The sequence below is a fragment of the Heterocephalus glaber genome, unplaced genomic scaffold (assembly GCF_053883595.1).
Source record: "Heterocephalus glaber isolate CG9 unplaced genomic scaffold, H.glaber_assembly_v1.0 deba00001481, whole genome shotgun sequence".
Taxonomy (NCBI): domain Eukaryota; kingdom Metazoa; phylum Chordata; class Mammalia; order Rodentia; family Bathyergidae; genus Heterocephalus; species Heterocephalus glaber.
The window spans coordinates 1,554,387-1,575,912 of record NW_028258317.1 but is presented as its reverse complement, the minus strand read 5'-3'; the positions used below and the strand labels follow the sequence as shown (position 1 = coordinate 1,575,912).

General features: G+C 42.2%; 1 protein-coding gene across 12 annotated transcripts in view; it reads left to right on the top strand.

Annotated features, from left to right (window-relative positions):
• Positions 1–19,397, top strand: part of Palm2akap2 (PALM2 and AKAP2 fusion) — a 504,788-nt gene extending 485,391 nt beyond the window's left edge. For 8 of the 12 annotated variants that reach the window (XM_087183576.1, XM_004848142.4, XM_087183577.1 and 5 more), the window contains 3 exons: positions 4,928–5,106; positions 10,846–10,884; positions 15,401–19,397. In XM_087183576.1, coding sequence (XP_087039702.1) covers positions 4,928–5,106; positions 10,846–10,884; positions 15,401–15,499 — 317 coding nt within the window. In that variant the 3' untranslated portion in view covers positions 15,500–19,397. The remainder of the gene's footprint in view (positions 1–4,927; positions 5,107–10,845; positions 10,885–15,400) is intronic. The other 4 variants (XM_087183573.1, XM_087183578.1, XM_087183582.1 and 1 more) reach the window with 2 other exon arrangements.
• Positions 19,398–21,526: the final 2,129 nt, after the last annotated feature.

The window sequence follows — 21,526 nt, the reverse complement described above, 5'->3', positions numbered from 1 at the left end:
TACTCAGCACTCTGGAAGCCAAGGCAGGATCGTGAATGAGGCCCTGTCTAGCAAAAAAATGTCTTTAATTTTTAATGCCTGACCACTTCTTCTAGTAACTTTTCTTGCTTGTTACAACACTCTTTCATCATATATCCCAACATATAATTTAGCCATAATCAACACCGGGTTTGTCTAATTCTGGTTACTATCAAATGTAACTTGGGATGGAATTAGCATCTGAGCCTACATGTCTAAGCCATTTTCAGGTGTCATACATCCACCCTAAATGTCACAAGGTCATTGTAAGGATTAAATGACAGGAAAGCTACTAATGAAATACCATATTACCACTTCAAAGCCATTGAGTCTGTGGTTTTGTAGCCGTAGGATGTTTTATTTCATGTGCTTTGGCGAAGGCATTTGAACTCTTTCTCCAGATCCTCTGTGGGCAATTCTGTCCCAGTCCCCAAGCATTCACTGTGTATATTGTGTAATGCAATAACTGGTTTCCCCAACACACACCAACTTCTGCCTCTGGCCTCGGGTTCCAGCAGTGACCATCATGACCAAGACCCTACCCTAAAGGGTTTACACCCACATAAAATAAGGAGAGTCCTTGAAAGATGGAATAGTGCCTGTCATCAGGTGATTTTACCATTTAACTGAGAAGATAGGTCCTCTCATAACCAGATACATCAGCCTGCGGAAATGGCTTTCATAGAAACGTACAGTACTGTGAAGCCCAGTGCTGTGGAAGCTAGAAGCAGGGCAGTTAGACTCTGCTTTCTGGAAGAGTCACTGAGAGGAGATGATCTAGACACTTGAGAGGTCGAATGGAAAATGATGATAATCAGCTGGGCAACTCGCTGTCTATTTCTGCTCTTTGAAGTGTTGCAAAAATGACTCACAGGGAGTTATTGCTTATTTTGACCCCCTAGCCAGATTATTCTTTGAGATTCCAATTAAAGAGTAGATAGACACATTGGATGCTTTCTGTTCTAAATATTAAATTTAGTTCTAAATGCTGTAATTCCAGCATTTGGGAGCCTGAGGCGGGGGATTGTGATGAATTTGAGGCCAGCCTGGGCAACATAGTGAGCTCAAGGCCATCCTAAACTATATAGTGAGACCTTGTCTAAAAAAAAAATTAATTTTCTATATGTTTAACTTAGTGTTTATATTTATTTTTTCCCATTAAGTTTATTGGTACATTTTAGGTATAAAATACAGTTACATTCATCATTGGGATCTTGTACCATTACATGAGTCTCTTGGTTCTTATTTTTCTCCCTTCCCCTGCCCTCCCTTCACCCCCTCCACCCTTCCCTATTTGCAAAGACTTTGTTTCCATTTTTTTCCTTTTCTCATATTTTTTCTTTTCCCTTTTTTCCTTTCTCCTACCCCTTCCATTTCCCCTACTCCTTTAAACCTTTTCTTCCTATTACGTGATATCAATTATACATTTTTAAAATTATAATATCAAGATCTAGAAAACATTATCACAGATTTTACAGAATTTAAAATGATATAGAAAGCATATTACAAAAATCTTTTTTGAAATAAGTTTGACAACTTCTAAGAAGTATCTTGGAACACAAATTAATGAAACTGACTCTGGAGGAAATGTAAAATTTGAATAGTACCTGTTAAAGAAAGTATATTCCTAGCTTGAAAACCTACAACAAGCTCATATACATTTTAACTGATAAATTATATCAAACATTTAAAGCAGAAAAAAGAAGGAACACTTCTCCCCTCATTTTAGGAAATCAACATTGTGCTAATCCTAAAACTGGAAAAAGATAGTAGAGGAAAAAAATATGAACATAGATAAAAATTTGTTTACCAAAACAGACTATTAGAAGTCAGATCTGGCAGTATGTAGAAAGTGGTTTTATTATAGGGATGGCAGTGTTGGTTCAGCATTGGAAGATCCACCCCCAGAAGTCATCATTTTAACAGAGGAAAGGAAAAAGCCATATGATCCTGTCACTAGTTGGAGAAAAAGTATTGGACTAAATTCTACAGCTGTTCATGGTAAAAGCTATCAGGAGACTAGAAGTAGAACAAAACCTTCTCAACAGATTAAAGACATGTACTCCATACTTCCAGCAAAAGCACCTTATATGAATGGAGAAGATACAGTACTTTCTCCTTAAGGTGGGGAACAGGGCAGATATGCCTACTCTTCATCTGTCCATTAAACTTTGAAACATAGGCCCAAACCAAAATAGTCTGGCAATAAAAAGAAACAGCATAGGATTGGGAAGGTGGGAGTAAAATCTTTATATGTAGATGAAATGATCATCTGCAGAGAAAATACTAAGAAATCTCTAGGAACCCCTAGAACTTGTATTGGAATTTAGCAAGATTAGAAAACACAAGGTTTATACAAAAGTTCAGGTCTATGTATACTTGCTATAAATGAAGAATTGGATATTGAAATTTAAAAGTTATGTAGGAGTACAAAGGACTTGAAAAGTAAAAAGAAAAAAACAGTGTTGGAAGACATTTAATACCTAATTTTAAGACTTCCTCTAAAGCTACAGTAATCAAGGCAATTAAACTTAGTGTTTATAGCAACTGCATTCAGGCAGGTGTCTCTGTTGTCATACCCATTTCACACATAAACACAGTAAGTAACTTGACCGGTGTTGTTTGGCCGCTGAAAAGCAGACTCAACCCCCCAGCAAGCTGCCTCCCAAGTTTGCCTGATCGTGGCATTACTGTTTCTCAAGCCTTCAAATTAAAAGTCAGTTATGATTTTTAGAGGTGCACACTAAGAATGTGAAAGTGAAATGACCTTAGGTCTGGGATTGTTTTTAAAAATTCAGTAAGTCTGAAGAAAGAAGGGAGGAAGGGATGTGGGAGGGAGGGAGGAAGGAAAGAGGAGCAAGGATGCTTGTTTAATGCTTACTCTGTCAAGGCCCCTTTACAAATGGTGTTCTGATACCGGATTGTCTCGGTCATATTTGTGCCCCTTCTTTTAAGAACAGTGTTGCATTGTGTTCATTTGGATAAATCGTGATTTGACAACTGATTTAGATAAAATATTTGCTTTCACTTAGGAAAAAAATGCTAACTCTAGGTGATGTTTATAATGTTTATGGGGCCATTATACCCTTCCCTAATTTCCATGATAAAAATGGAAACCATATACTCTGTTTTCTCTTTGGATCATATAAAAATAGAAACCATTTCTAGTGAATTTGGAGATTTCAGAGTATTTACTATCTCACTATTAGGGGTTATACACATCAAAGGAATGAGTTTCACTAAGTTTTTAATGTAATTGTGGTTGTGAAATGGAGGACCCTCTGTATATTAAAAATTACTTTCTACCTAATCCCCAAATGTGGTGGTCATACTTCCCCCATTTTTCTTTAAACTCAAAAAGGTTGATTTTCTTGCCCAATATATTTGATAGAATAGCAAAATATTCACCAGGTATGGTGTACATCTGTAATCCCAGCACTCGGGTGGCTAAAGTAGGAGGATCACCATAAGTTCAAGGCCAAGATGGACTACATAGTGAGTTCAAGACCAGCTTGAACTATACAGTGAGACTTTGTCTCAAAAAAAGAATAGCAAAATATTCAAACACAAAGACAACTCTTACCAAAACCCCTATGGAAGTTAAAGCTTGGAGAATATAATTGATCAGCCCAAGACTAAAATGACATATTAAATGATGATCTACTGCTAGTTAATAGAAGAGCAGGAATTAAAAACCAGGCTTTCTAGCTGGTTATCACCATCCATACAGAAGTACTAGCTCCAGACTTCTGTTGTGATTCCTGCTGTGTCGGGCAGAGGCCAAGTGAGCAGTCTGGAATATAAGACAAGAAATGTGAGTCTCCTTCAGTTTGGGACCTAAAGGGGTCAAGTGAAACTGTAACCTTCCTGCCAGTGTCTAAACTTCAGAACTTGAATGGATCCATTTATTTTGTATGTTTTCCCTGCATTGCTTATTGCAGATTCCAGCTATGTCACCCACAGAGGGTGTACTTAGAAAAATCATTCCTACTGCACTTTCTCAGAGGTGCGTTTAGTTCTCTGTGGTGCTACAACCCACCTCTTGATGGGCCTGAAGCCAGAGTCAGGCATTTCCCAAAAGCGAAGGATGAAGGTGGTCTTAGTGATCGTGCCCAGAATCCCCTCACCATTGTCTAATTAACCACTGGCTTCATCTCCTCATCCTAAGAATTCCCAAAGGGTACCTCAAGAGCTAAACTCACACCATTCCACATCTGGAACACACCTTTCTACTGCCTTTGTTGGTATTTGTTTCTTAAGGTCTGGGGAGACCTCAAACTCAGATGCCATCAGGACTCCAACAGGTAAGGAAAATGAATGGAGCTGGTGCATGTAAGACTGGGTGACCAGGGAAAAACAAGCCTCATTCTTATTCAAAGGTGTTGTCCATGCAGAAAGCCTAGGCAGGTCAGCTGACAGGGGCCACCTGTGACAGAGGACGGAGGAGGCTGGGAAGGCCACCTACCACCCCTGGCTCTGGTGACATCTGATCAGCACAGACTTCTCTTTGCAGAACCTCGGGTTGCCTTGTCTGTAAGAAGTGGGTCTGTAAGGCTCCCAGGCACCACCTCTTCTGACAGTTGAATGCTCTGATGGATGATAGAATACATGTCTCCAAGACAACCAGAGCCACTGTCTGTCTGATGCATGTGTCCAAAGTGGCTGCCAGGCCAGTTTGATCTAACTGACTTTTTGGAACCCGTGTCTTTGAGGTCTTTGTTGGTTGGCTAGATTGCCCTTAAGGGCTTTGTTTCCTGTAATAAAATAGTCCGAGCTTACTCATCATTCTGGAACCACTTTCGATGTCAGAAGTTGCTTCCTCCCCCTCCCCATGTCAGTTTTCTCTTCTTTACAAAAGCAGTCATGAGCAGACAAGCTTAGAAAGGGTGTTCTCTTCGTGTTGTTTCAGGGAAAATAGAGAAAATCAAACCTCCTCCATCCCCCACAACCGAAGGCCCCAGCTTGCAGCCTGACTTAGCCCCTGAAGAGGCTGCCGGAACCCAGCGGCCCAAGAATCTGATGCAGACCCTCATGGAAGACTATGAGACACACAAATCTAAAAGGCGCGAGAGAATGGATGATAGTAGTGTAAGTTTTTCCTCCTTTCCTTTCAATCCTCTGAAGGTGACTGTCTGTATGGCTAGTGGTATTCCAGTTCAGGGATGGATGTGTATACAGTTGTCTGGCTGGCATCATGAGTTCAAAACCAATGTTCAAATGTGTGACTTAATGTACCTGGCATCGGGTTTGGTTTTCTGCCCTGTTTCTCAACAATGTTGACCATGCAGTGAGCCTAGTAGAGCTGAAGCCCACTGGCAAAGCTGGTACATAGGACGTTTGGTGCATAGAAAGACCTCATACAAGGAAAGCCACTCTGGAAGCTTCCTCAGGCACTAGGGAGCTGCTTGACTTGCTCTGTAGAGAATTTATGTCTCTAGAGAGAGAACCATGAAATGCTGCTCCTTCAAAATCTACTCTGTGGTGATCTTTACAAATGTTACACAGTGCTCAAAAGGCAAAGTGTGTTTTGGCCTGTTTCCAAGCCCAGTGTGTGTAGTTTGGCAGGAAGGAGTCATCTGAAATGACACTTAGAAGCCACAGGGCTACCCCTAGACCCCAGAACTTTGCATGTGGCGTTCACATGAAGGAGGAAGGCAGTCATCTGCTCCGTGGTTTCCTTGTCCAGTAAGAGACTTCAGAGTTACTCTACATGGTCCCAGGAATCTGAGATCAGCCTCAGGGTTTCCTGCCAACACCCTAGAGCCTCTGGCACCAGTCTTATAGCATTCATGAAATAATCAGTCCCTCCTCCAGTTACACTCAGGGCACAAATAGGTTGGACTGGGAAACTGTCCCATCTATCCAGGACAGGTCTTTGTTTAGGCCTGTTGTCCTGGTGTAATTATGAATAGCGTCCCCTTTCATTCTTGAATGTTTCCTAGTTTGGTTGATAAACTCTCTGGTCTCCTGAAACTCGAACACTTCATAGTAGGATCATGCTGACTTACTGGCTGGATAAGCAGCAGATTTAGAATAGAAACCAGACACAGCAATTTGCTTTCAAAATCTGTGGTAGTAAAGAAAAGAAGAAAGCAAGCACGTAAAGAGCAGTCTGCCAGCTCACTGGGCGTTTCCCAGCTGTCCCTGCATTTATCCCAGCCTGCAGAGAGCACTGGTGTGGCTGCCATGTGAGCCTGGAGGGATTCTGGTTGGTTCTGTGTATTTCATAGTGGAATGGAGCCTGGCGCTCTTTGGCTACCATAGACATTTATTTCCTCTGGGCATCAATGGTAGGGTGCCAGCAGCTGCTTCCTGAGCTGCAGGACGTTTCCTAATCACTGAGTCACTTTAGCTTTGCAGGCTCAGTTTTGGTATAGAGCTCACCTTTAGGTACGTTTGGTTGCCTGTGGCCATTCTGAAGTGCAGTGCTTTGAGCGTATTTTTTCTTTTCTCTCACAGATGCATTACCAGCTTTGCTGGAAAGTAGCCAAGTGGATCCTTCCCATTTTGGCATGGAGGGGAAGGAACAAGCCGAACCCCTAAGGAATGACCCTTTAAATGTATCCTAAGCACACTCTGTGTCTCTTGTGTGTGCCTTTCATGGTGGAATGCAGATATGAGGGAAAAAATACAGCACACAGAAGAAAAGAGCCAGCTCTTAGTCATTTCATGGGCAGAGGACTGGAAGCCTTGCACATCTAGACTCTGATACTCAGGCTGCCCACTAAGCAGATGTCAGCCAGGTTGGATTTCCCCTTTGGGTTAATGAAGCTATGTGGAGTCAGTATTTAAATAACCATGAAGAGATAACTTCCTGTCTCTAGTTTGTCTGAAACAATCAGCATTGTAGATAAGGTAGAAACCTACTAATAATCAAGCTGTTACTATCTCCAGGTCTTGGATTTAAGGCCAAGGGTTTTGAACTGTTACTGACATTACAGTAAATAGAATCAAGTTTGTTGTTGAAAACTCTTAGGAGGCATACACATGTAATCCCAGCTCTCTGGGAGGCTGAGGCAGGAAGATGACCAAGTTCAAGCCCAGGCTGGGTAACCTAGTGACTTAGTGAGACACTGCCTCAAAATAAAACATGAAGAAAGGACTGGGGAAGTAGCTCACTGTGAAGCCCCTGGGTTCAATCCGCACTACTGGAAAATAAATAAATAAGTTCTTAGGACTCGGACAAAAACTATTCAGTCATCCTACTAAATCCACTATCTCCTTTTTTTTGTTTGTTTTTGGTCCTGGTGATCGTCGGACCTTGCGCTTGCGTGACAGGCGCCAGAACCACTGAGCTAAATCCCCGGCCCACACTACCTCCTTTTTTAAGAGACCCAAACCTCAAAAAATATACTCAGTGACTTCTAAAGCAATTCTACGATCGTCATCCAGACTTGATTTCAGAGCCCCCTGGTAGCTTGTCCCCGAGTCTTTCTAACACAGGGGATCTTTTCTGTTGTATCCGTGTCAATCGCCAGGAAATGTGTTGAAGTTTACCTGTAGGGATGAACAAACTTTCTTTTTACCCCTAGCTTTTCAGTGGCCTCTTCTCTGTTTTTCTTTAATTTTCCCTTATACAAAAGATTTGTTCCCTATCCCTAGAAGCTAAAGGTAATTGTGCTAAAAGTAAAGTAATTGTGCTCTCCTGGCTGCATTCACATACACTACCTCAGAGCATCATGTGGCTTCTTAGATTCTCCAGCCTCTCTGAGAGCATCACACGGGCCGTGCTGGTCCCCTGCATCACACAGTGTCAGCTCTGACACCTCACAGGCCACCACTCCTCCCAGTGAGCCCCTAGGCAGCACTTTGGCAGGACTTTTCGGCGATTAGAAACCACACCTGTGACCTGTGGGTTCTTCCCCAGAATCAGAACCCTTGCCTGTGGAAAGCACAAGTCTTATAAGTTGAATGGAAAGAATTCTTTTTTGCTGTGCTTCCCAAGGAGAAGGAAGAGTAAAACAACAGATAGTTGGGATGTGTAAATAGAGTGATGCGTTAGACAGTGATATTCATGAGTCTGCACGACGAAAGAAGGGAAAGATCCCATGTAAAGCCATGCTTGGTTTTGCTGAGAAACTTGTGCCAAAAGAACTGAGAAAAATTGATCCTTACCATCAAATCAGCTTCAGCGCCCCACAACCAAACTACATCCAACCACTGACGGTCTTTGGAGTGCTGTCCACAGCTCAGGGTCCTGCTCTCTGCAGTGTTCCCACTTTATGAAAAGCCATATGCAAGCCAGACCAGAAGGCCCCTGGCTCATGAAATCCTGATATGAGGGGAGCTGTGCAGCATTTGGTGGTCTTTGCCACATCCTAAGCTGTCTTTCTCTCCTGCTGGAGACAAGGTGGTTACTGAAGGGCTTAGCAAATGACAGATAGAAAATGAAGCCACAAGTCTCTTGGAATATCTACCCAGGAATCACTACATCGATGATATTAAGCTACCTGTGGATGTTCTGCTCGTGTTACAGTCGGTGAAAAAAGGTCAAGGAAAAGGAATATTTTTCAAAAAGTCACACCCACCCACCCCCGCCATACTTATTACCAGCTCTGAACTTGAGCAAGGTGATCCCTTCAGTGATCAAAGTTTTCTCTCCCCTGGACCTGGTTCCTTGTTCTGCATGATCACCGAGTACCTCCCTGCTTAAGGCTCCTGCCCACTTATTAATGGAGTTCTTGGCCAAGTTTTGAGAAAGGAGAGTTTCTTTCTCCACCCCTGTCAAGGGCTAATTACCAGCCTTTAGAGAGCCTCTGTATGAATTAGGAAAAGGCACCTTTGTTCTCTGGGAGGATGCAGCCCTGCACCAGCCTCACAGCTGGCAAGTGGAAAGGGGCACTGGGCTAGAGCACCATTCATCCCTCTAACCTGGTGCTTATGTGCACTGCCCAGACACAGTAATCCTACCTTTACTGTGGGTTTTTCTTATTTAGAAATGTTACTTTACATGGAAATGCCTTTTATCTGGGTCTAATGGGATCTCTGGTCAGTCATGCAACTTGTAGCAGGCTGGTGAGTCATAATTTCCTATAGGTCTTTTCGGTGTCCTGAAAAAGAATTGCCTTGAAGCTAGAGCTGGAGAAGACCTTGCCCACGCTAGACCTAGAAGACATCTGGACTAGAGAGTAGCCAAATGATGGACTGCTTGGATTGTTTTCCTGAAGACACCAAGAAGCCCTATAGGAAACTGATTCATTAGTCCATTATGAGTTGCATGCTTGTGTTTAGGTACACACTATTCTTCTGGACAGTAGTTCCCCCAACCTGACCGGAGCCTTAGATGGGTCACCATGTCAGTGATGCTTTTAAATATGGTAGGTTGCTTCCCCTTCCTCAGTTGAAGGGATGCTGGCCTGAGTTCAAATCACAGTCTCCTGGGTGCTCAGCCCCTTCTTCCCTTCTAGCATAGGTTCTACTCTCAGTATCTCTCTCTCTCTCTCTCCATCTCCCTCCCTCCCTCTCTCTCCTCTTCTCCCCTTCTTCATCTCCTCTCCCCTATTTCTTTCTTTCTTTTTTTTTTGTTTGGTACTGGGGATCGAACTTGGGTCCTTGCGCTTGCAAGGCAGGCGATGGAACCACTGGGCTAAATCCCTGGCCCTCCCTATTTCTAACACCTAATGACCTAGAGGTCTTTCATTCCCCTTTGCCTGTCTTCAGAAGACAAAGCTCAGCAGTCACCTGGCTTGTGTCAAAGCTGGGGGCTGGCACTTAGTGCTTCTCTAAGAATCCCTAGCTCACATTCCCTTGGGATGAGGACGTGCATTGAGACCTGGGACATCTCACTGTGTGGGTAAATGAAGGCATCTGCCCCCTAATGCCCCTGTCCTCCCCAGGCTCTTTAGAAAGCTCAGCCACAATCAGTGATGCTTTGAGGTTCCAGTTCTCTCTTGGGTTCTCACACCATAGGGAAGGTGCAAAGGAGAGGAGCACCCCAAACTCATCATCCCCCAGCTATTAGCCTGATCACTACACAACTGTACATTTTAAGTGCTGCAGAAGAAGTAGTTGATGATCACAGATGTGTGAGCTGCCTAATGAGCCTGTGACAAGTGCCCATAACCAAGCAGTGCCCAACCATCCTAAGCAGTCTGAATGTGAAGTTGTTAGTAATAGATCTGGAGGCAGCCACCCACTTTGGACCTGCTGTTTAGTTTCCCATTATCAGGCCATGTTCTTCTGTCCTTTACTGTGGCAGACCTGGTTTTCTACAGGAACTAATACTAAATGATCATCAAGAGACCATCCCACTCCTGGAAACTTTGTCAGGCTGCCAGGTTTCGACATGGGAGTCTGTGTGGCCACCCCGAGCAGGGCATCCTTAGGTCAGGTTTAGAACGTCTGCCTCCACAAACCTGGTGTTCAAGCCAACTCTTGCCTATGATTAAAGTCTTCCTTTAAAGGCACAATGGACTGCAAGACTGCTTTAAGTTTCAGAGAGGCCCACAGAAAGAAAAAAAGCTGTTTGTTTGGAGAGTTCAGTAAATCCCAAAAGGCTGCCAAGAATCTTGCTGCGGGCAGCTGGTAGTATGCAGAGGGGAAGGACTCTTGTTAATTCAAAGTGCAGAAAATGAAAGCAACATCTTGAATTAACAAAGTATGGCTTATCTGATATTTTTATTAATGAATAACAGGGTGTCTACTTGCTCTAAGAGATACAGACTTGTAAATGAATATCAGATGAAGCAAGTCTTGGCGTGAATGTGTAAGGGTCTCCTGTGGAGCCTTCTCCTCCTGCTCACCCCTGCGCAGGGCTGGTTCCCAGCTGGGGGTGTTCTGTGAGCGTGTCTGCCATGTACTAACCCTGGTCTTTTCCCTCTCTGCCAGTACACCTCTAAGTTACTGTCTTGCAAGGTGACTTCCGAGGTACTTTTCAACTTGTCTGTCTTGGTCTGAATGCATGCTTAATCCAGGTGCATGCTGTCATGGTTTGCCATTTCCTGTTGTGTTAAATGAGAATGGCAAGGAAAACGGCTTGTCTCCTTGTATATTTCTTCCCAGCTTTTCTGAACTGGGGGACTGCCTCGGAATGCTGGAGCCCCCCAGCAATGAGACATGGTGTTGTGTTTGCGGTGAGGTGGGACTGGAGAAGAAGGCTTTGCCCATACCCGGATCTGGAAGATGTTTGAACTAGAGGGCACAACCAATGGGCTGCGGGGAGTCCTTCAGGTTCTTACACATTGATAACACAGGTACTCTGGGCTGGTTAGAAAACAGTGCAGCACATGCAGATTGAGCTATTGATTCCGACCAGTCCTTTGCTACTTTAGCACAAATCCAGAGAACTCCATTCCGTGGATTTAGGATGAGTTATTCCAAACGCAAACCATCTCAGTCTCCCCTCCCTCTAGTCTTGAAATCTGTATTTTTGTTCTGGAAGCTTTCTTTTTTTCTTTTTCTTTTTCTTTTTTTGTACCGGGGATCAAACTCGGGACCTTGCACTTGCAAGGCAGGTGCCGGAACCACTGAGCTAAATCCCCAGCTTCTGGAAGCTTTCTTAAGCAACGGCCTCCCCAAAAGCTTCCTTCCTCCCCCCATAACTTCCTTTTACACAGGTTTCACAAATACGTGTGCTGTGAGAAAGCACATTATTTTTGTGTTTTTATTTCTATGGAATTTTGTTTTTATTTTAAAAGAATTATTTGAAGTATACAGCTAATGCTTCATCAAGCTCTATTGTGTGTCAGGTACTATTCTAGGTTCCAAGAATACACCAATCAACAAAACAAACTTCCTGATATCATGGAGCTGATGTGTAATGTTTCTGATACTATGCTATGCTATACTATACTATATTGAAACAATAAAACCCACCTCGCCAGCTTTGCTCATTCTTATAATATTTTCAAAAGAAGTTAATGTTGCAAATACAGTTCAAGCCCTCTCCTTACTTCTCCCAGTTTTCACATCTTTGTCTTTGTCACATGCTTTTTCCTTCTCTGAGAGGTAACTGTTTTTGACCTTGGTGTTCATTTCCATGCATGTTTTTGTACCATATATTTAAGTATACAGAAATGACATTTTACATTTTTGCATGTTTTAAAACCATTTACCATTTATTGGTAAGCCATATTGTAGTATCTTCTGTTCTTTATTCTGTCTGCATTGTTTTTAGATGTGCTGTTGTTAATATCTATGGCTCTAGTGCATTTATTGTATTGGTATGTAGTACTCCACTGAATGACTATGTGACTATTCACTCTCTTATTGATGGAAACAAGTTGTTTCCATGTTTTTTGTTGTTGTTATTGTTTGTCATTACAAATGATGTTTCAGTGAATCTTCTTGCATATGTTTCTTTACCTACCCATAGAACAGTGTCTTTCCCTAGAACTGGGTATAGGGCTTGTACATTGTCACAGTCAGTGACTATTGCAAATGATTCTTCAAATCGATTGTACCAACCTATAGCATAATATGCATTTTAAATATATATCACTATTTAGCAAAATAATTATACTTAGCTATAGATTTGACTGTTGATTATTTTTTATTTATAAGATATAAACAAACCTTGGTTACTAAGGTTATAGCTGTTTCAATAGAGATTCATTTATTTTCTTATCTGTGGCATTATGAGGGAACTTTAGATATCATCAGAAATTCAGGATCATAAGTGGCCATACAAATTAGTGGGAATGAATTAAGAAAGAGAGGTCATTATTGGTATAATAAGTGAATTATTTGGGCTCTTTATTATTAGATGTTCAAACCCAAGTTATGCTAAATGTTTCCATAATTATATTATTTTTCTGCCCATTAGACATTTTGTAACTAAGCCCCATGAGGAAAGGGACTATTCTATCTGCAACATGAAGGAATAGGCCTGATACTTGGTAGGGACCCGTAAATATTTTTAAGGTGGATGGACAGATGGATTGTAACATAGCCTCCTGAAGAGTAGAGCAAACCTGACTGGGCATTAAAACAGGATTTAATAATAAGCCAAGGAATATTTGCAAAAGACAGGGACTATTTTTTCAGAACATTAGATCTATTTTCAGCTTTCATAGACAGCTTTCAATTTGTATATACAGTCTAAAAGGCAAACAGATGACCATTTTTATATAATGTAGAATTTCTATAAAAATCCCTCATATTTGTATTCTAGTGCATGTTTTATAAATCCTTTCACATGATGATATAAGTAATTAAAAACTTACTGTGCATTTGGAACGATACTCAGTACTTTACATATATTACCTCATTTATTCCTCAGGTCAACCCTGTGCTATTGTTTTTATTATTTTACATGGGGATACTAAGGCACTGGTTAGGTGACTTTTCCAAGGTCACATAGTCACTAGGATTTAAATTTAAACCTGGCTGGGCACCAGAGTCCATACCACTCCCTGAAAAATCATGTAAAGTAGGGCAGGTACAGTTCCCATTTTGTTGATAAAGAAACTTGAAATACAAGATAGACAGCTAGGGACAAAACAGAAAATAGGAACTGAGTGGTCACCCTAGTACTTGGGAGGAGCCAGGAGGATGATGAGTTCAAGGCCAGCCTGGGAGAGAGACCTTGTCTCAAAATAAACCGACAGACAGACGAGCAAACAAACAAAAACCAATCAAAAAAAACAAAATGCAAAGCCCTTAGAAATACAGCCCAGTGTTGTTTCTCAGTTCCATTCTACCACCCACCAGCCAGAAAAATCCTTCATTTAACTATATGATTTTCTGACTCATGTGTTATGCTTAGACATTAAATGACCATAGTGTGGTGATGATCCACAAGCCGCTTGATGACATGATTTAGGTGCCTAATAATGCATAATTTGTTCAGCAGACACAAGCTGGTGCGCTCTCCAGTTCAGATCAAGGGGTCCGTGCTGAGGCGGAGAGCACCCTGCGGCTCTCAATAGTCCATTCACTGGGCAATGGCACGGGGAAGTAGGTTGAGATGGAACCCCAGTCCTTTCCACAGAATCTCTTACACCTGTCCTCTCATCTCTGCTATGACCTGTATCTCCCTGCTCCCTTGGAGTGGCCAGTATCACTGACCCTTGCCTAAATCAGTATTTTTAGACTATGCAAAGTCTTTATTACAGTTTGGAAAATGAAGCTGGGCTGGCTGTACTAGACTTTTCTTTAAAATCAGACATGCTACAAGGTAAGCTAATGCCAGAGTATTTGGCTGGGATGCACAGGCTTGCTTTTGCTACAGTGTCATGACCTAGGACCACTTTTCATGTGTTGGCCACCTACATTTCATTCATCTGGATCTCATCTTAATCAAACTAAAGCTGGAATGAATGATCTAAGTCTCCTCTTAGGAGTCTACATACAGATCATTCTAGGGAACAGAAGAGAGGCTCCCACCTAGAGCCTACTTTTCCTTAGTATTCTAAGCTTTAATTTTTATACACGTGGCCCTGAAGTTACATCAAAATGTGAGATTGCTTTTTATTGACCTGAAAAGCTATTTTTTTTCACTTAACGACTTTGTGCTTAACCGTGCCAAAGTAGATTTTTGTTATATAAAAATCGTAGTATATGCAGATGCACAAAGCTCAGTGGATTGAATCCACACTGGTCCAGTAATTACTAATTACTTCTTGATCTGTTTGTTTAGGAAGAGACCAAGAGGATCTGTAGTTGTGCTGTCCAATATTATAGTCACCAGCCAAATGGGGCTATTTAAACTTGACTAAGTTAAAAATTAAATACTTAAGTTTCTCAGCCATATGGGCCTGTTTCGTGTTCAGTAGCTACATGTGTGCAGAGACTGTATAGTGGATGGCATGGACAGAGCAATTTCATCATCTCTCAGCATGGACAAAGGACTGGATAGTGTGTAGCAATCTGCTTCATCTGAGCACTTGGGCACCGTGCACAAAGTACAGGGAATACCAGCATCACTACCAGGTAGAGGGAAACCGACTCAATGCAGAGCCAAGTCTGGTTCAGAGAAATGTGCAGAATACTTTGTAAGAATTAAATCTCTCAGCTGGGCATGGTGGTGCATGCCTGAAATCCCAGTGCTCTGGGAGGCTGAAGTAGGAGGATTACAAATTTGAGCCCAGCCTGGGAAACTTAGCAAGATCCCATCTCAAAATAAAACATGAAGAAAGGGCTGGGGATGCAATCCCCAGTAACTCAAAACAAAAACAAAACACTTCTACATTGAAAACTAGGAGCCAAACATGGAATAAATTTGGGCTTTGAAATAAATGTATACCCAGAGTTTCCCATTGCTCTTTTTTTCCCTTTGTCTCCTGCTCAGCCCTCCACCCCTAGTAGTACTAGGTATTTCCTTACTTTCATGTAGATGCTGTAGAAGGAGGGAATAAAACAAAAAAGGCAACAGAAGAAGTTGGTTTGTGTACATAATTAACATCTGTGAACGCTGCATAATTTTCCCCCTCTCTCTTTTCAGGTCCTTGAGGCCACACGAGTAAACCGAAGAAAGAGCGCACTGGCCTTGCGCTGGGAGGCAGGGATCTACGCCAATCAGGAGGAGGAAGACAACGAATAAATTTCCTTCTGCCCAGGAAACTTCTTTGGTGCTTGGAATACCAAGAAACCAAGAAATTCTCTAATCAAATAATGGACTATTTATGAAAGTGCATACAAACTCAGCAATCCTAATGTAGACCAGAAGCTGCAATACACAATGTTGAAAAATAAAGTGAAAAGAATGTCTACCCATCAAACTCTGAGACCCAGGAGTCGTAAGAGAAAGGATTTCTATGGGACTCAAAGATGACTCCGGATTTGGATTACTCTCCAGTTGATCCAAAAGAGCAAAGACAATAGAAGCAAATCAACGTAGTTGCTGTAGGCAGAGCACAGACAGCCTTGCTGGCTGATGGGGAAACACAGTAGTGATAGAGCCATTCGGAGAGCAATAGGCTGTGTAGTCTGCACAGCAATAGAACATTTCTCTGAGCCAGCTTCCTATTCCTGGCTCATGACATCAGTGGTGTAGTGCTGACTACACTGTTTTCCAGCGGCCATAAAATCAGTGGTGTTTCTCTCCATAGTTGTCCAAAAGAGACAGCTGTGATTTGGTTTCTCTTACACTTACTTTTAATTGGGAACAATCAATGATTGCAATACATGAAAACTCATATTTTTAAGTATTTCTTCACATTGCAGATGCAGTCTATTCTGCACTAGGAGGTTGAGAAAGATGGGGGAAGAAAGCCAAACCAAATGGATTATTTTAGCTTTAGGATCTTGTCTGCTTATACTATTGACTGATCTGCAGTTTAGGAGACCACATTTTCACAATTATGTTTCTTCATATGAAAACTATATTTAGTGGGCAACAACTATTTTTTGATGGGATAGGGGTACATAAACATGGATAAAATCTGTACACATTGAACAGCTTCGTTCAAGATGGTAGGGGTAATTTTAGAGTGGCAATAATTGAAAAAAGCGCAAACTCTGCCTTAGAGAGCTAGGTGATAAGAAATAAAAAGGTGTTTATAGCTATTTTGTATTATAAAATGGGCCTTAGAGGTAATAAGGAGAAGAATAGGTTGTTTTGAATCAACCAGAAAGGAAACATTAAAGTCATGAAGGTAAAGAAAGAAAAAGGGAGGGAGGGGAAAGAATGGGGAAATAAGGAAGGAACAGAGATTATTGTCTTTTTTCTGAGCAATCAGTGTTTTCAGGATGATAAAGAGACAGAGAAATTTAAGTGCAGGCCTGGAATCATCTACAAATCCTAAAGATGGGATGGGTATGTGTACACCTTTGTGCATTTGTGTAAAGAGTGTATGTTCACAAGGGTGTGTGTGTGTGTGTTGTTAAATTTCCAGATTGATTGTGGCACCTGGGTGTACAGTTATTTCCTCCAAAGCTATTTGCCAGCTATGGGAGTGAGTGAGAATTTCTTTTTTATGAAAAGGGATATAGAGGCACCGAGCTGATACAGTATTTGTAATATTAAATTGACCTAACATGTTATTTGCATGAGTCACAATTGCAAAGTTTTGAGCAGTTTTGTAATTTGACATGTAGGAATATATCCTATTTATTCTCATACTTTGTATTCATGCTTAGTATACTATAGAAGACGCCAGCTTTACTCTTTCTGTCATATAAAGCAATATGATAAGGGCATTCACTAACTGGGTGCCCTACATTTCTGGATGAGAAAATGTTCAATTTCAGGCCATGAGAAAACAAAACAAAAAACAACTAACCAGCCTTCGTTATTTTTCCTTTGTTTTAAAACTATGGTTTTTTAAAAAGCAATAATTAAATAAGACCTCACTAAAATTCAGATTTGTTTTCATATTATTATGTCATAAGCTCTAATATGTTATTCCAATAAGTAGTAATTCCACAGCATTTGTATGTCGTGTTACACACATTATATTTGTCTTTCTATTAGACTAGTGTTAACTTCGGGGGAGAATTTATTCACAGAGAAGTGGCAAGCACTCAGTTCAATGATGGAACTGCTTGATAACTTATAAAGAAGCGTTAAAGCTGCCAAGGGCACCTGTAATTTGGTGCTAGATTCAGCAGGCCGTGGCCAAAATTGCACATGGGCAGTTGGCATTATCTGTAGATGCTTGGTTCTTCTGAATATTCAACAAAATACTAGTCACCAGGGACAGAAAACAAATGAGATCCCTGCTGCAAGGAATTCATTTGATAGTGAGGGAGGCTAGCATGGTGTCCAACATTCCCAGAGAAATAGCATCTGTGTTAGATTAGAAGTCCTGCCAGGTGACTCGGGAGCACCCAGAAAGGATATGTATCTCAGGATTTCCACCTGGAGGTCCCGGGTGGGTGCCTGGGCTGAAGTCACAGTAATGACAGGTGTTGGAAGGGAGACACAGGGTCAGAATAGAGAAGGCGGCTGCGCTGTGTGGGCCCAGGCCCTGGGACAAGGATGGCTGGAGAGCTGGACAGTTTTGTGGGATGCACAAAAAGTAAAATGTGCTTTGTGTTTTCTGGATGGACCCATGGATCGGCTGGAGACCGCAGACAGGATGGAGAGTACCTCCCCATCTTCCACAAGAGGAAACCAGCCTCGCAACTTAACCGTTTCTTTTCTGTTTGGAAGGGGACCATATACCCACATGAAAGCTACAGTTGAGAAGTGAATTGGCAGCAGAAAAGAAAGCTTAGGAAGCCACGCAGTTCATGGAGTCACTTTGGTGGCAGATGAAGTGGGCTTTGATTACACTTGATTGAACCAGAAGCACACATTACTTAAGGAATAACAGAGTTATAGGGCCAGGGCCCTGCGGGGCCCTGTTCCATGTGTAGATGAGGAAACAAATAAGATTTCTGTGACTCCTCCCCCAGTAACAAAACTGTTCTACATTTTCAACTTTTGCCAGTTCCCCTAAACTGCCTTCTGGATGACTGCTGTCTAATTCTGTGCTCTGCTCACTGATACTCCCATTCTTTTCCTATGAAATGGAAATTACAGTTCCCTCGAGAGAGCCAGATTTTCTCTGTCTCTTGGGGTTTTTACTCATTCAAGACATATTGGGCCACACCGCTTTGGACATAGCACTGTGCTAGGCTCTAGGATCCCACATGAACCCCTGTAGCTTTCTGAAGACTGGAGGAAAGTCCTTCCTGCCTAATTCGTAGAGACTAAGAGGTTTATGAATGACTTTGCCTCTGAGGCTCAGCCACATCCTCCAATAGCACGCAAGCTTGTTAATCTTAGCTACAACATATATTTAGATCCTGTAGATGTTAAAGCCTTCCCAAAAGTATTCCATGCTGCAGTGTTCATAGACATTCAGTTTCCTCCGGAGCCGATTTACTACTGACATGCCTTGGCTTTCTCATCCAGAAGTTATGGAAACAGGGTCTGTCAGTGGCAGGAGGCTGGGGTGTGTTCTACTTGGATGACACAATGCAATTTCCTTGCCTCTGTATTCCCGTGCATGCTCCCCGCCTTGGCAATGACATAGAAGCAGTATATAGATCAGTGTCCATATATATATATATATATATATATATATATATGCACATACATACATATATAAAAATAACAAGGAACACTAAAACAGTGTTGACTCTTAAACACCAACTACAGAATGGATTTAAACTATGTATTGAAAAAAAATAGCATAAGTGTTAGAGATGGTGAATATACCCAGTTTCAGTTACAGAACCAATTTCCTGAGTTTTAAGCATTCAGTGAGCTGCCAATTTTGATTTTGTGTTGCTCTTTACCTAGATGACTTTTTCTTTCTTTTTTATTGGAGGAGGGGAAAAAAAGGAGCCATACTGTGTTTGAAAATTATACTCTGTATCTAGCTTTCCTGTGTATGTTAACCACTTAAATGTTATTATCCTGCTTTGGTTTTATAGTGATTGTGAGGCATTCAATGCAAGTATACAGTTATTTTCTCATTAAAACCCAATGTGTGTTGCGTTTTTATAAAGGATGGCTACTTGTCTGAGTGGGGGGAGGTCAGAAGGCTATGCCCAAATAGAGAGCAGCAATGCCAGTGCCCTTGGCCTCTCCCTCCCTGTGGCAGCATCTGCTTCCTCATATAGGGAACAAAGGAAGCAGTCCTACCTGAGGAACATCACTGCACCAGACCATTCCCAAACACTCCCTTAGCAGTGTTGTCTCCAGCTGCTGCAGCTGGGCTGCCAGCAGGACCTTGAACCCAGGTAGAGCCAAAGCAGGTTTTGAACAAACCCTTGCCTGTGGCTCTGTAGTTCCAGTCTTTATTATTATATTCCAAGCGTCTGGGCCTGGCTCGTCTCTGTGAAGAACAGAGACTTGCAGATTTTAAAGAGCCCATAAAGACCCAGGTTTGTCAGAAGCTTCTTCAGATTTCACCTGCCCTTGTCTCTGGCTGCTGACTCCTGCTCAGTCTCCATCTGTGCAGGACCCAACCTGCTCCTGCCGCTCACTGGGCCCCAACCCTTAGTTTTCTGCTCTTCCTCCTGCCCCCGCTCTTGGACTTTCATTCCAGCTGCTTCTCTCTCCCTCCCCACTTGTGACTCTCCGGGCTTTGGCTCCCCAGGATTCCCAACCATATCTTCATGCTCTTGAGTGTCTAGGGGCTTCCCATGGCACTGTGTCCTGGATGGTGTTTTCCAGACTCTAGGTGGTGAGAGTTCTGCATTTTTTTCTGGAGAACCGTGACAGTCCTGTGAAAATTTGATTAAACTCCAGAGATCGTGGGTAACGTTTACAAAGTGCTGAAAATGTGACTGGTACTTTCTGAACTTTCCGTGAACACGATACAGTCATCCCTCCTTGAGTTCTCTATGGAAAATATTAGGGAAAAAATGTCTGCCAAGAACACAGTGGAACACATATAGACATATCCTGTCATTATTCCCTGAACAATACAGTATAACAAATACTTACATGGCATCTACTCATATTAGATATTATAAATAATCTAAGGATGATCTAAAGGCCTTCAGAATTTATATGTAAGCACTACACCTTTTATATAAAAGTTTTGAGCATCCATAGATTTTGATATCCCCATGGGGTCCTGCAACCAATTTCCCATGGAACTGAGGGACCAGTGTATTCATGTCTTTCAACAGCCCCATGGAGTGTACTATTTTGATTTCTATTTTACTTGTGAGCAAACAGGCTCTAGGAGGTTAGTTTGTTGATGCTATGTGGCTCATAGGTGGCAGCATTCTGACTCCTGGAATTCTCCTGACCACCCTCCCCCAGACACATACAACAGGCAATTTCGCATAAAGAGTGGGTTTGACCTGTGAGAGGCCTGGGTGAGCTTCAACCTGTCCTCCCACTCTGTGCTCCAGAAAAGTGCTCTTAAGGGTCAAGGCCAAGGCTGTGATTGCAGCCCAAGTCTAGGGGGAGAGTAAGGTATTGGTAGGAACAGCAAAGAAATCTCTTCCTTCGAATGAACTAGCTCCGGACTCATCTCTCTCAGGCAATGGCAAGAGATGTCCCAGGTGTCCCTGTTGTTGCCAAAAAGGAACCAGAATAGGGTGATGGAAATGTGTTAAATTGTGGCAATGGATGCACTACTCTAAATGTACTATAAATCATCAAACTATATACGTAAGGTATTATTATATGATTATACCACAATGAAGCTCTAGGAAAGAACAATGTGGGTGGGCTTTAGAAGAGTGGGGAAATAAAGGAACCAGAGTAAAAGTTTGGTAAAAGGGCACAAGGAAGCCACACAGCCTTAAAATAAAAGGAATCCTTCACAGTGTGTAGGCTCCGGTTTACCTGCTAATGAGGAAGAAAGGTTGCTGTCCCTGAGGTGCTCACCAGGAGCAGAAGCAGTGGACCTGTGAATGGCTGTGGATTCAGAGTCCTGGACCTGGGGGCATCAGGGACAGACAGGTGAGTCAAGGTGTGTAGAACTGGGATTTGGTGGCCAGGTGTTCTAGGAGTTCAAGCTTTGGAAAGCAAGGCTCCTGAACTGGTAGAGGAAATGGGACATGGTGACTGGGACAGCCCAAATAAAAGTTATCTTTTTGGCATTCTTATTGAGCAGGCATTAACCAAAAAATCTCCCATGTTGAGACATTAAACCTCCTTTGGGCAAAGGGTAGT